General features: G+C 48.2%; 1 protein-coding gene across 1 annotated transcript in view; it reads right to left on the bottom strand.

Annotated features, from left to right (window-relative positions):
• LOC137323202 (aspartic and glutamic acid-rich protein-like) overlaps positions 1-15427 on the bottom strand; it is a 97848-nt gene that overhangs the window by 25599 nt on the left and 56822 nt on the right. The window contains exons 5-6 of the mRNA XM_067986710.1: positions 2602-2752; positions 1312-1574 (exon numbers count right to left, since the gene is read on the bottom strand). Of these exons, the coding sequence (XP_067842811.1) occupies positions 1312-1574; positions 2602-2752 (414 nt within the window). The remainder of the gene's footprint in view (positions 1-1311; positions 1575-2601; positions 2753-15427) is intronic.

Here is a 15427-nt window from a genome sequence, read left to right as displayed (position 1 = left end):
CTTCATCAGATGGGGCCTCCTCCTCCTCCTCCTCATCATCTTCAAATGGGTCCTCCTCCTCATCCTCCGCATCAACATCTTCATCATCATCATCAGATGGGGCCTCCTCCTCCTCATCATCATTATTTTCATCATCATCATCATCAGATGGGGCCTCCTCCTCCTCATCATCATCACCATCATCATCTTCATCGGATGGGGCCTCCTCCTCCTCCTCCTCCTCCTCATCATCATCATCATCATCAGAGGTGGCCTCCTCCTCCTCCTCATCATCATCATCAACATCATCATCATCAAATGGGGCCTCCCCTTCCTCCTCCTTCTCCTCCTCCTCATTATCATCATCATCATCAGATGGGGCCTCCTCCTCCTCCTCCTCATCATCATCATCATCAGATGTGTCCTCCTCCTTCTCCTCCTCCTCCTCATCATCATCATCATCTTCTTCAGATGGGGCCTCCTTCTCCTCCTTCTCCTCATCATCATCATCAGATGGGGCCTCCTCCTCCTCCTCCTCCTCCTCATCATCATCTTCAAATGGGTCCTCCTCCTCCTCCTCCGCATCAACATCATCATCATCATCATCAGATGGGGGCTCCTCCTCCTCCGCCTTATCATCATAATCTTCATCATCATCATCAGATGGGGCCTCCTCCTCCTCATCATCATTATTTTCATCATCATCATCATCAGATGGGGCCTCCTCCTCCTCTTCCTTCTCCTCCTCCTCATTATCATCATCATCATCAGATGCGGAATCCTCCTCCTACTCCCCCTCCTCCTCATCATCATCATCATCAGATGGGGCCTCCTCCTCCTCCTACTCCTCCTCCTCCTCCTCCTCCTCATCATCATCAGATGGGGCCTCCTCCTCCTCCTCCTCCTCATCATCATCATCATCAGATGGGGCTCCACCTCCTCCTCCTCCTCCTCATCATCATCATCATCTTCTTCAGATCGGGCCTCCTTCTCCTCCAACTCCTCCTCATCATCATCATCTGATGGGGCCTCCTCCTCCTCCTCATCATCATCATCATCGTTATCAGATGGGGCCTCCTCCTCCTCATCATCATCACCATCATCATCTTCATCGGATGGGGCCTCCTCCTCCTCCTCCTCCTCCTCCTCCTCCTCATCATCATCATCATCAGAGGTGGCCTCCTCCTCCTCCTCCTCATCATCATCATCAACATCATCATCATCAAATGGGGCCTCCCCCTCCTCCTCCTTCTCCTCCTCATCATCATCATCAGGTGGGGCTTCCTCCTCCTCCTACTCCTCCTCCTCCTCCTCATCATCATCAGATGGGGCCTCCTCCTCCTCCTCATAATCATCAGATGGGCCCTCCTCCTCATCATGATCATCATCATCAGATGGGGCCTTCTCCTCCTCCGCCTTATCATCATCATAATCTTCATCATCATCATCATCAGATGGGGCCTCCTCCTCCTCCTCATAATCATCAGATGGGCCCTCCTCCTCATCATGATCATCATCATCAGATGGGGCCTTCTCCTCCTCCGCCTTATCATCGTCATTATTTTCATCATCATCATCAGATGGGGCCTCCACCTCTTCATCATCATCATCATCATCAACATCATCATCATCAGATGGGGCCTCCTCCTCCTCCTCCTCCTCCTCCTCCTCCTCATCATCATCATCAGATGTGGCCTCCTCCTTCTCCTCCTCCTCATCATCATCATCAACATCATCATCATCAAATGTGTCTCCTCCTCCTCCTCCTCCTCCTCCTCCTCATCATCATCATCATCATCAGATGTGGCCTCCTCCTCCTCCTTCTCCTCATCATCATAATCAGATGGGGCCTCCTCCTCCTCCTCCTCCTCATCATCATCATCATCAGATGGGGCCTCCTCCTCCTCCTCATCATCATCTTCAAATGGGTCCTCCTCCTCCTCATCATTATTTTCATCATCATCATCATCAGATGGGGCCTCCTCCTCCTCATCATCATCATCATCAACATCAGATGGGGGCTCCTCCTCCTCCGCCTTATCATCATAATCTTCATCATCATCATCATCAGATGGGGCCTCCTCCTCCTCATCATCATTATTTTCATCATCATCATCATCAGATGGGGCCTCCTCCTCCTCATCATCATCATCATCAACATCATCATCAAATGGGGCCTCCTCCTCCTCTTCCTTCTCCTCCTCCTCATTATCATCATCATCATCAGATGCGGAATCCTCCTCCTACTCCCCCTCCTCCTCATCATCATCATCATCAGATGGGGCCTCCTCCTCCTCCTACTCCTCCTCCTCCTCCTCCTCATCATCATCATCAGATGGGGCCTCCTCCTCCTCCTCCTCCTCCTCATCATCATCATCATCAGATGGGGCTCCACCTCCTCCTCCTCATCATCATCATCATCATCATCTTCTTCAGATGGGGCCTCCTTCTCCTCCTCCTCCTCCTCATCATCATCATCATCGTTATCAGATGGGGCCTCCTCCTCATCATCATCATCACCATCATCATCTTCATCGGATGGGGCCTCCTCCTCCTCCTCCTCCTCCTCCTCATCATCATCATCGTCATCAGATGGGGCCTCCTCCTCCTCCTTATCATCACCATCATCATCATCATCAGATGGGGCCTCCTCCTCCTTCTCCTCCTCCTCATCATCATCATCTTCATCATGATCATCAGATAGGGCCTCCTCCTCCTCCTGATCATCAGATAGGGCCTCCTCCTCCTCCTGATCATCAGATGGGGCCTCCTCCTGCAGCGCACAACAGACGACTATGATACGTCCCACTCTGCGTGGCGCGTATTGGAGCGCTCCCCCAGACTGATCAAGGTAACTGAAGTGCATCTTGAGCAGCCCTATAGCCTGCTCAATTGCGCACCTGGTAGCGATGTGGCTGTCGTTATATCGACGCTGTGGATCGGTGGTGGGGTTCCTCTGAGGTATCATAAGCCACGTGTGCAGGGGGTATCCCTTGTCCCCGAGGAGCCAGCCCTTGTGGGTGTTGGGTGAGTGGAAGAGGGGCGGCACGGTGGACTCCCTGAGGATGATGGAATCGTGGCAGCTGCCAGGGAATCTGGTGCACACGTGTAGGAATCTCTTGCGGTGGTCACAGATGAGCTGAGTGTTCATGGAGTGATAGCCCTTCCTGTTGACTAACAGTCCTGGCTCATGTGGAGGTGATCGTATTGCTATATGGGTGCAATCGATTGCACCCGTAGGAAGCCAGCCAGCAGCCTGTGGCAGCTGCAAAGGTCCATCCGACGGTGGCGGCGGGGGGTGGGGGGGAATCCAATTGCCCTCTCCATCTGGCTGCCGTCATCCATGGCGAAGTTGATGTCGTGTGAGGCCCTGTGAAACAAGCCGTCGGTGACCTGCCTTATGCACTTGTGTGCAGACGACTGAGATGCCGGTGATGTCCCCGGTGGCACCCTGGAAGGATCCGGAGGCGAAGAAGTTGAGGGCAGTGGTGACTTTGACAGTGACAGGTAAGAAGATGGTGCTCTGTCCATCCAGGAGCAGCTTATCATGAAGGAGTCTGCAAATGTCCGCAACTACCTGGCAACTGACTCTGAGCCTCCGTATGCACTGCTCCTCAGAGGTCCAGGAAGCTGAGCCTCGGTCTGTGGACCCTGTGGCGAGGGTAGTGCCTTCTGCGACGCATCGCTCTCTGCGGTTGCCCTCCCTCCTGCTGTGCAGGTGGATGTGCCACAGCACCGTGTTGTGGAGCTCCATGTGTCAGGGGTGGATGCCGAGGATGGTGATGCTGTTCGTCCTCCGAGGAGGTCATGACTGCAACTACGGCGGCCCCCATCTGGAAGGTGTATGTCTGAGGGGGTCCGCAAGGTAGGTAAATGTGTCCTCACACCGGGGTAAGTGTGCAAGTTTGTGAATCTTATTGTTAGGAGGAGGGTTATGGAGGCCAAACTTTGTCCAAAGTGACAGAGTGGCCTCCTGCGATGGTTAAGGGTCTCTTTCCCTTCCCCCCCCCCCACCACCTGTCAGATGGACCTTTGCAGCTGCCACAGGCTGCTGTCTGCGACACGTCCGTTTGAACTGGGAGTGTTTCCCCCAGTACGGGAAACAGTCTCTGTCAGTTGAAAAATCCCATCCCTCCAAATATAACAGGTCAATCAGGTCTGTAAACGGCCTGAAATACCAAGATAAATATTTTAAGTGGCACCCCGCTGGCTCTAATTGCCGGCGGGAGTCCCGCATGTTGGCGCGTCTGTGGGGAAACCCGGAAGTGGGCGGGTTGAAGCCGGGCTCCCGACCCGCCCCGGGAATCCCCGATTTTTGGAGCCCCCCACCACGAACGCACCCAATGGCGGGTGCTAAAATCGACCCCTATGCCTCTTTTTATAAAGCCCAGGATACCATATGCTTTTTTTTTAACAACTTTATCAACCTGCCCTGCCAACTTCAAAGATTTGTGTACCTGCAGGTATCTCTGTTCCTGCATCCCTTCAGAATTGTAGTTTATATTGCCTCTCATTCTTCCTGCCAAAATGATCGCTTCGCACTTCTCTGCGTTAAATTTCATCTGCCTGTCTATATCCTCTTGAAGTCAATTACGATACGCCTCACTGTTTACTACACTTCCAAGTTTTGTGTCATCTGCAAATTTTGAAATTGTGCCCTTTACATTCAAGTCAGTAATCTACATCAAATAGTATTCAATAAGAACCTCAGCCATATCCTCTGCCTCTATGCATAGATCTCCTTTTTGGTCCCTGATCAGCCCCACCCCTCCTCCTTACTATCCGTATACTGTTTACTTGCCTATAAACTTTTGGATTCCCTTTTATGTTGGCCACCAGTCTATTCTCATATTCTCTCTTTGTCCCTCTTATTTCCTTTTTCACTTCTCCTCTGTACTTTCTATATTCTGTCTGCCCCTCAATTGTATTATCAACCTAACATCTGTCATAGAGAGTAAGATGAAGATAAAAAGGGGGTCTATCTCTTTCAACATCTGGAGCTCAGGCTTTAATTGCCCTACCTTTTCCCCCGTGTGGGAATGTACCTAGACTGTACCCAAAACATCTCTTTAAAGGTCTCCCATTGTTCAATTAGAGTTTTGCCTGCCAATCTTTGATTCCAATTTACCCGGGCCAGATTTACCCCTCAGATAATGAAGCAGTCCGTGCCCGCAGGCAGCAAGACCTGGACAACATCAAGGATTGGGCTGATAAGTGGCAAGTAAAATTCGTGACAAGCAATGATCATCTCCAACAAGAGAGAGTCTAACCACCTCCCCTTGACATTCAACGGCATTATCATCGCCGAATCCCCCACCTTCGACATCCTGAGGGTCACCATTGACCAGAAACTTAACTGGACCAGCCATATAAATACTGTGGCTACAAGAGCAGGTCAGAGGCTGGGTATTCTGCGGCGAGTGACTCACTTCCTGACTCCCCAAAGCCTTTCCACCATCTACAAGGCACAAGTCAGGAGTGTGATGGAATAATCTCCACTTGCCTGGATGAGTGCAGCTCCAACAACACTCAAGAAGCTCGACACCATCCAGGACAAAGCAGCCTGCTTGATTGGCGCCCCATCCACCACCCGAAACATTCACTCCCTTCACCACCGGCGCACTGTGGCTGCAGTGTGTACCATCACAGGATGCACTGCGGCAACTCTCCAAGGTTTCTTCAATAGCACCTCCCAAACCCATGACCTCTATCACCTAGAAGGACAAGGGCAGCAGGCACATGGGAACAACACCACCTGCACGTTCCCCTCCAAGTCACACACCATCCCGATTTGGAAATATATTGCTGTTCCTTCATCGTCGCTGGGTCAAAATCCTGGAACTCCCTTCTTAACAGCACTGTAGGAGAACCTTCACCACACGGACTGCAACGGTTCAAGAAGGCGGCTCACCACCACCTTCTCAAGGGCAATTAGGGATGGGCAATAAATGCTGGCCTTGCCAGCGATGCCCACATCCCATGAACAAATAAAAAAAAAATCCATTCTCAACCCACTGAAATTGGCCCTCCTCCAATTGAGTATTTTTACTCTAGATTGCTCCTTGTCCTTTTCCATAACTAATCTAAACCTTATGATATTATGATCACTGATCCTCCACTGACACTTGCTCCACTTGACCCACCTCATTCCCCAGAACCAGATCAAGCAATGCCTCCTTTCTCATTGGCCTGGAAACATATTGATCAAGACAGCTCTCCTGAGCACACTTCAGATATTCCTCTCCCTCTTTGCCCTTTATACTATTACTATCCCAGTTTACATTAGGATAGTTGAAATTCCCCATTATCACTGCTCTATAGTTCTTGCGCCTTGCTGTAATTTCCCTGCAAATTTCCCCTCTATATCATTCCCACTATTAGGCCTATTGAATACACCCAGTAGTGTAATGGTACCTCTATTGTTTCTTAACTTTAACCAAATAGACCCCTCAAGGACTTCCCCTCTCTCTCCAGCACTGCAATATTCTCCTTAATAAATACTGCTAACTGCCCCCCCACCCCCACTCCTTTTTCTTCCTTCCCAAACTTTCCTGAGCATCTTGTATCCAGGAATATTTAGTATCCAAAGCTGCCTTTTTTTGAGCCAGGTCTCTGTTATCACCACTACATCATATTCCCATGTGGCTATTTCCGCCGGCAGCTCACCAACCTTATTTACCACTCTTCATGCATTTACACACATGCACTCTACACCTATCTTCGACCTTCTCGTATTCTTAGTTCAGTATTAGGTGGGATCAGACTATTTCTTGCTCTAGTGCTATCTGTCTCTCCCAATCCTTTGTGCACCTTGTTTCTCCTTTCTAATGCTACATCCTGGTGCCCATCCCCCTGCCAAATTAGTTTAAACCCTCCCCCACATTGCTCCCAGCTCTGAGATGCAACCTGTCCGTCTTGAACAGGTCCCTCCTGCCCCAGAACTGATCCCAATACCCCAAGCATCTGAAGCCCTCCCTCTTGCACCATGTCTCTAGCCATGCATTAACCTGCCTTTCTATTTCTGTACTCAGTATCGTGTGGCACTGGGAGTAATCCAGAGATTACTACCTTTTTGTGGTCCTGGTTTTTAACTTCCTCCCTCGCTCCTGAAACTCTAACCGCAGGACCTCATCCCTTTTCTTTCCTATGTCATTGGTACCCACATGAACGATGACTTCTGGCTGATCGCCTTCTCTTCTCCACCCCCCCCCACCCCGCCTCCCACCGAAACTGCAGAATGTTCTGCACCCTCTGTGATGTCCTTTACCCGGGCACCAGGAAGGCAACTTACCATGCAGGACGCACATCGATGGTCAGAGAAACGTCTGTCTGTCCCCCTAACTATCAAATCCCCTATGACTACAGCATTTCTGCACTTTACTGTACCCCCCTCCCCGCGCAGTCTTTTGCCCCATGCTCGGACTGCACTCCAAGGTGTTGTCACCCTCACTGGTAAGTGCCTCACATCCAGAATATTCCTGCAGGGCATCCGAAAAACTTGGTACCATATTGGAGTGTCAGCCTAGATTTTGGGCTCGGTGTTACCAGGGCTGCGGGTTCGCGGCGGGGGGGTCTATTGGGCGCGTGGGTAACGTGCCGGGCGAAATCAGTCTGCCCCCCGCGCGATCGCAGCCCAATTGGATCCACTTACCTGGTCTTCCGGGTTCCCCACTGCACGTCGGGCGGACTGCGCATGTGCAGTAAGCTGTCAGCTGGAGGAGCTCTATTTAAAGGGGCATTCCTCCACTGACAGATACTGCAACAAATAGGAAAAATTACAGCATGGAGCAGCACAGGGGGAAGGCTACTCCCAGTTTAATGATGCCTCACTCCAGGTATCATTGGATGGGGTGAGGAGGAGGGGGAGGACAGAGATCTTCCCTCCGGCAAGCGGGAGGAAGCGGCCTGCCTCTGCCACCAGGAAGGCCTGGCTCGAGGTGGCAGAGGAGGTCACCTGTACCACCAACATATCGCCCACCTGCATACAGTGCAGGAGGCGCTGCAATGACCGAAGCAGGTCAGCCAAAGTGAGTACACTTACTCTTTCCCCTACACTCCGTCTGCCACATCACTGCCCCCACCCCACATCTCCTTCTGCACTGCCAACACTACTCTGCCACATCACCCCTCATACCCACTCAAACCTCATCCTCATTTTACCTGCACTTACTCACCTCGCCAGTACTCATCCCGCGACTACCACTCAACCCAATCCTCATACAATCTCATGGCTCTATCTCATACTCACCCTCTCATGCATCTGTTTCACAGTCAGCCTCACTCAACCTGCCATAGAGTCATAGAGAGTTATACAGCACGGATAGAGGCCCATCAGCCCATCGTGTCCGCGCCGGCCATCAGCCCTAGAGTCATAGAGTCATACAGTCATAGAGTCATAGAGTTATACAGCACGGATAGAGGCCCTTCGGCCCATCGTGTCCGCGCCGGCAATCAGCCCTGTCTACTCTAATCCCATATTCCAGCATTTGGTCCGTAGCCTTGTATGCTATGGCATTTCAAGTGCTCATCCAAATGCTTCTTGAATGTTGTGAGGGTTCCTGCCTCCACAACCCTTTCAGGCAGTGAGTTCCAGACTCCAACCACCCTCTGGGTGAAAAAGTTCTTTCTCAAATCCCCTCTAAACCTCCCGCCTTTTACCTTGAATCTATGTCCCCTTGTTATAGTACCCTCAACGAAGGGAAAAAGCTCCTTAGTATCCATCCTATCTGTGCCCCTCATAATTTTGTACACCTCAATCATGTCCCCCCTCAGCCTCCTCTGCTCCAAGGAAAACAAACCCAATCTTCCCAGTCTCTCTTCATAGGTGAAGCGCTCCAGCCCTGGTAACATCCTGGTGAATCTCCTCTGCACCCTCTCCAAAGCGATCACATCCTTCCTGTAGTGTGGCGACCAGAACTGCACACAGTACTCCAGCTGTGGCCTATCCAGTGTTTTATACAGCTCCATCATAACCTCCTTGCTCTTATATTCTATGCCTCGGCTAATAAAGGCAAGTATCCCATATGCCTTCTTTACCACCTTATCTACCTGTTCCGCCGCCTTCAGGGATCTGTGAACTTGCACACCAAGATCCCTCTGACCCTCTGTCTTGCCTAGGGTCCTCCCATTCATTGTGTATTCCCTTGCCTTGTTAGTCCCTCCAAAGTGCATCACCTCGTACTTTTCCGGGTTAAATTCCATTTGACACTGTTCCGCCCATCTGACCAACCCATCTATATCGTCCTGCAGACTGAGGCTATCCTCCTCGCTATTTACCACCCTACCAATCTTTGTATCATCAGCGAACTTACTGATCATACCTTTTACATTCATATCCAAGTCATTAATGTAGACCACAAACAGCAAGGGACCCAGCACCGATCCCTGTGGTACCCCACTGGCCACAGGCTTCCAGTCACAAAAACAACCTTCGACCATCACCCTCTGCCTTCTGCCACTAAGCCAGTTTTGTATCCAAAGTGCCAAGGCACCCTGGATTCCATGGGCTCGTACCTTCTTGACCAGTCTCCTGTGGGGGACTTTATCGAAGGCCTTACTGAAATCCATGTATACCACATCCACTGCGTTACCCTCATCCACACGCCTAGTCACCCCCTCAAAAAATTCAATCAAATTAGTCAGACATGATCTTCCCTTGACAAAGCCATGTTGACTATCCCTGATTAATCCTTGCTTCTCCAAGTGGAGACTAATTTTGTCCTTCAGAATTTTTTCCAATAATTTTCCTACCACTGATGTTAGGCTCACTGGCCTGTAGTTCCCCGATTTTTCCCTACTCCCCTTCTTGAATAATGGTATTACATTAGCGGTTCTCCAGTCCTCTGGCACATCCCCTGTGGCCAGAGAGGTTCTGAATATATGTGTCAGAGCCCCCGCAATCTCCTCCTTTGCCTCACACAGTAGCCTGGGATACATTTCGTCCGGGCCTGGGGATTTATCCATTTTTAGGCCTGCTAAAACCGCCAATACCTCCTCCCGCTCGATGTTAATATGTTAGTATATCACAGTCCCCCTGCCGTATTTCTATGTCTACATCGTCCTTCTCCATAGTGAAAACAGATGCAAAAAATTCATTTAGAACCCCTCCTACATCTGCCGGCTCCACACACAGATTGGCATTTTTGTCCCTAATGGGCCCTATTTTTTCCCGAGTCATCCTCTTACCCTTAATATACTTATAAAACATCTTAGGATTTTCCTTTATTTTGCTCGCCAGTGTTATTTCATGGCCCCTCCTTGATCTCCTAATTTCTTTTTTAAGTATCCCCCTGCACTTTTTGTACTCCTCTAGGGCTTCCTCCGTCTTTAGCCTTTTGTATCTGCCAAAAGCCCTCCTTTTTTTCCTAATCCATTCTCGTATATCCCCTGACATCTAAGGTTCCCTGGAGTTCTTGGAACCACCCTTGACCTTTACGGGAACATGTTGCCATTGTATGGTCTCAATCTCCCTTCTGAAAGACTCCCATTGCTCCGATGCGGATTTTCCTACAAGCAGCTGATCCCAGTCCATTTTGGCCAGATCCTGCCTTATCCTATTAAAATCGGCCTTCCCCCAATTTAGAACCTTTATTTCCGGCCCCTCCCTGTCCCATATTCCAGCATTTGGTCCGTAGCCTTGTATGCTATGGCATTTCAAGTGCTCATCCAAATGCTTCTTGAATGTTGTGAGGGTTCCTGCCTCCACAACCCTTTCAGGCAGTGAGTTCCAGACTCCAACCACCCTCTGCCACTACCTGTGCTGCAGTCACAGGGCATGCATCACATATGTGTAGTAGGAAGCGTAAGGCAAACGTGTCGTGAGCATGAAGGGGATGCACAAGGGTGTTTGAGGGTTTGTCATGGTTTTTACTTATATTGAATTTCTGACCAACTCACATTACATATTATATTGGCACCACTACTGTCACGTCTTTGCGAATCTTGTCTGGTTTGTGCAATAATGCCCTTTCCTGAGGATCACAATGAAGACCCACAACTGATGACACCCATTGTGTCACTGCAGAGTGGGTGTAGGTGTATTTGCAGGGCTCTTTTGTGCAAACGACTGAGAGACGTCGGCGATGTCCCCGGTGGCACCCTGGAAGGATGCGGAGGAGAAGTTGTTGAGGGCAGTGGTGACTTTGACAGCGACAGGTAAGAAGATGGTGCTCGGGCCAACCGAGAGCAGCTCGGCATGAAGGAGGCTGCAGATGTCCACTACTACATGTCGAGTGACTCTGAGCCTCCATGTGCACTGCTGCTCAGAGAGGTCCAGGAAGCTGAGCCTCGGTCTTTGGACCCTGTGGCGAGGGTAGTGCCCTCTGCAACGCATCTCTCTCTGTGGTTGCCCTCCCTCCTGCTGTACAGGTGGATGTGTCACAGCACTGTGTTGTGGAGCTCCACGTGTCAGAGGTGGACGGCGAGGCTGGTGAGGCTGGTGATGCTGTTCGCCCTCCGAGGAGGTCATGACTGCAGCTACGGTGGCCCCCATCCGGAAGATGTACATCTGAGGGGGTCCGCAAGGTAGGTACATGTGTCTGGACCCCGGGGTAGGTGTGCAAGTTGGTGAATTTGATTGTCAGGAGGAGGGTGGTGGAGGCCAAACTTTGTTCCAAGTGACAGAGTGGCCTCCTGCAATGAGTGAGCGTCTCCCCCCCACCGACCTGTCAAATGGACCTTTGCAGCTGCCACAGGCTGACAGCTGCAACACGTCCATTTCAACTGGGAGTGTTTTCCCCACTATGGGAAACAGTCCCTGTTGTCTCTAAAATCCCACCCCTCCTCACATATTCCCTTAATCAGGTCTGTTAATGACCTGAAATAGCAATGTAAATAGTCTTAAGTGGCACCCCGCTGGCTTTAATTGCCTGTGGGAGTCCCACATGCGGGAGCTGCACGCGTACGTTGGCGCGTCTGTGGGGAATCCGGAAGTGGGCGGGTTGGAGCCGTGCTCCGGGATTCCCCGATTTTCGGAGCCCCCCCGCCAGGAACGCACCCGATAGCTGGTGCTAAAATGAAGCCCTTTGTGTTCAAGTCTCTGAAGTGGGTCTTGAACCCACAACTTTCTCAGGCGAGAGTGCGACCAACTCTGCCTACTTTTCGCTGATCAATATCCACACTATCCTTGATCCTATAACACCAGAATATTATTTTGGTCTAAATACAGCCAACTCCATCAGTGGAATATTGTACCATTTTAATAAAACATCATTATTCTGGGATAAATCTGAATAATTTTATTTTTTTTAAAAACTCCTAAGCGATCATGCAGCAATATAATTTTGTAGCGGTCTCTGCAACAGAGATTTGTAATTTTAACATCTGCTTTGTTTTGTATACCTAGTTCTAATGAAAATATAAAATTTACTGAGGGAGGCAACTTTTTGAGGAGCATTCAACACAATTATGAACAATTTTACTACTTGATGTATGATTCAAGTATCTTATGTATCTCAGGATCTCATACAATTACCTTTTTGCAAACTACACTTTTATTTAAACACTTTATGGCTTTAAATCATTTGGATAATACTACTCATCTGTAACTAATTTGTACTGATTAACTTGTTTTTCACAGAAAATGCATGAATTATATCTGAATTTTAAAACATTTAATCTTTGGCTATAAATTTGGACGGAAGGAGTTGTATCATAAACAACTACGACAAAGAATTAAGCCCATTCCAGTTTAATCACTAATTGCAGTTGGTTTGATTAGAACTTGTAACTCCCAAAATGTATTGGTAAATGAAGTGGCATCTGGGGTGAAACTGGGTGAGATATAGCTGGCAGGATGAATGGTTAAAATGTTGGAAACTGAATTTTATATATATATATATCAAGTTGTAAAGGGGAGATAATGTTAATAGGGATTTTAGGAGCAGCTGCCATTTCATGGCTGAGTTGCTCATCTTCCCTATTTTTCTTCAATCAGGAGGTATGTGAAAATGAATTTTAAAAATCATTACTTTGAGATGAAAATAGTTTTCTAAAATTGTCATTATGTTGCTGTATTCTGGGTAAGGAAATATTTTTTTCAGTCAGCCAGGTATCTGACACATTAAACCCATCACCATGCTAAAAGGAACACGAAATGAAGCTACTGAAAAATCCATTTTGGAGCGTTTCCATTTACCTGATGTGGATTGCATACTTTCTCACTTAACGGGTATGGTAACCTAGTGATTATGATATTGGACTAGCAATCCAGAGGTTGTAAATTCAAATCCCACAATTGCAAGTTGTGAAATTGAATTCAATTAATATGGTAATTTGTGGGCTAGTACCAGAAAAAATGACTAGCTAATGGATTGTCGTAAAAAACCAACCGGTTCACTAATATCCTTCAGGGAAGAGAATCTGCCATCCTTATCTGGTCTGGCCTACAAGTGACTCCAATCCCACACTACATGGTTGACTCTTAATGCACTCGTGGCAACTAGGGATGGGAATAAATACAGGTACTGCCAGTGCCACCCACATCCCAAGAACAAACAATAAAAACTTATCCCAGAGAATTTAGGTGCAGGTTGGTAAGAGGCAAATCTTACAGACCCCCAGTGTGTGTAGGGGTACATTGGAAGTTTAACCAGTTAAAATTGCACAACTTGCCAGCACAGAGCATTAGTAAGCATCCCACTACTTTCTAGATAGACCACTCACTCTCCTATCAAGCAAGACTCCATACTGGAACATTATTACAATTTTTGGACTTATGGGGCTGATATAGTTCCAGTGCAGTGGTGCCAGGACTGCTGCTGTTTAAGAGCTGCAAAGAACTCACCTTGCATTGTAATGAGGTGAAACTCATTTATATGATATTGTGTTGCTCCCTGTGCATAATGCATAATGTGCTGGGTGGATGTGAGGGACCAGGGGCCAGGATATTGGGTACAGCAGGACTTAAAGGGCTGCTGATCTCCCTAAGTTGCCCAGGGGGAGAAATGTGCAGAGGAAGGTTTAACTCGAACTGCTCCCTTCAGTAAAGCTGCTTTTTGAAAGTTGTGCTGTGGGAGGTCCTTGTGGGGGAGTGGGGGAAAGGTGGTAGTTTTTGGAATTGAAGGCCAACTACAGTCAAGAGCAGTGGCACAACAGTCTGAATGGGGTTGGTAGAAAGAACAAATGCTATCTCATCTGTGCAGGTGAAGAAGAAATTTGCTGGCCTCAGGATGGTTTCTTATGTTCCAACGCTTGTGTAATGTATTTTAACAGCACTTAAACTTGGTGCAGAATCAAAAATGGAAAACACCCAAAACTCAAAAGTATTCATGTATTTTCCAAATATACAGACATGCCCAGGTTTTAAAATGTAACAATAGCATCCCCATGTGATCTGGACCGGATACTTATATGTTTTGCAAGTGTTTCTTCAATCTCTCCAAAGGTGGACCAAGTTAACACTAGATGAGGCGGGAAAGTGGATTTGAGGTTGAAGATCAGCCATGATCTTATTGAATGACAGAGCAGGCTTGAGGGGCCGTATGGTCTACTTCTACTCCCATTTCTTATGTTCTTATGCAGGTACAGCAAGCAATTAGGAAAGCAAATGGTATGTTAGCCTTTATTGCAAGGGGGTTGGAGTATAAGAGTAAGGAGGTCTTGCTGCAATTATATAGGGCTCAGGTGAGACCACACCTGGAGTACTGTGTACAGTTTGGTCTCCTTACTTGCGGAAGGATTTACTTGCCTTAGAGGGGGCGCAACAAAGGTTCGCTAGATTGATTCCTGGGATGAGAGGGTGTGCTATGAGGAGAGATTGAGAAGACTGGGCCTATAATCTCTGGAGTTTAGAAGACTGAGAGGCAATCTCATTGAAACGTATAAAATTCTGACAGGGCTTGACAGGGTAGATGCTGAGAGGCTGTTTCCCATGGCTGGAGTGTCTAGAACTAGGCTGTATAGTCTCAGGATAAGGGGTCAGCCATTTAGAACTGAGATGAGGAGGAATCTCTTCACTCAGGGTTGTGAACCTTTGGAATTCTCTACCCCAGAGAGCTGTGTATGCTCAGTCATTCAGTATATTCAAGACTGAGATCGATGGATATTTGGACACTAAGGGAATCAAGGGATATGGGGATTGGGCAGGAAAGTGGAGTTGAGGTTGAAGATCAGCCATGATCTTATTGAATGACTGAGCAGGCTCAAGGGGCCTTATGGCCTACTCCTGCTCCTATTTCTTATGTTAACTCCAATCTGGATCTCTTTGTTTTTAAAAAAAATGATCTCAATATCTAGAAATGTGCTAAGCCTCTTGTCAGAAACCTTCTGAAAATCCATATATATAGCGCCTGACCACATTTTCTTTATATAATCCATTGGTCATTTCTTCAAAAAACTCTATTAAATTTGTCAAACACAACTTGCTTTTAACATCTGCACTTGTTAATTGTGTCTCAAATTATAGGACTCTAAGACCTAAAGTCTATCTTAGAAATTTGTTCACACTGGC

Source organism: Heptranchias perlo, chromosome 6 (assembly GCF_035084215.1).
Source record: "Heptranchias perlo isolate sHepPer1 chromosome 6, sHepPer1.hap1, whole genome shotgun sequence".
In the NCBI taxonomy this organism is placed as follows: domain Eukaryota; kingdom Metazoa; phylum Chordata; class Chondrichthyes; order Hexanchiformes; family Hexanchidae; genus Heptranchias; species Heptranchias perlo.
The sequence above is the reverse complement of the archived record's forward strand: the minus strand, read 5'-3'. Positions and strand labels throughout refer to the sequence as shown.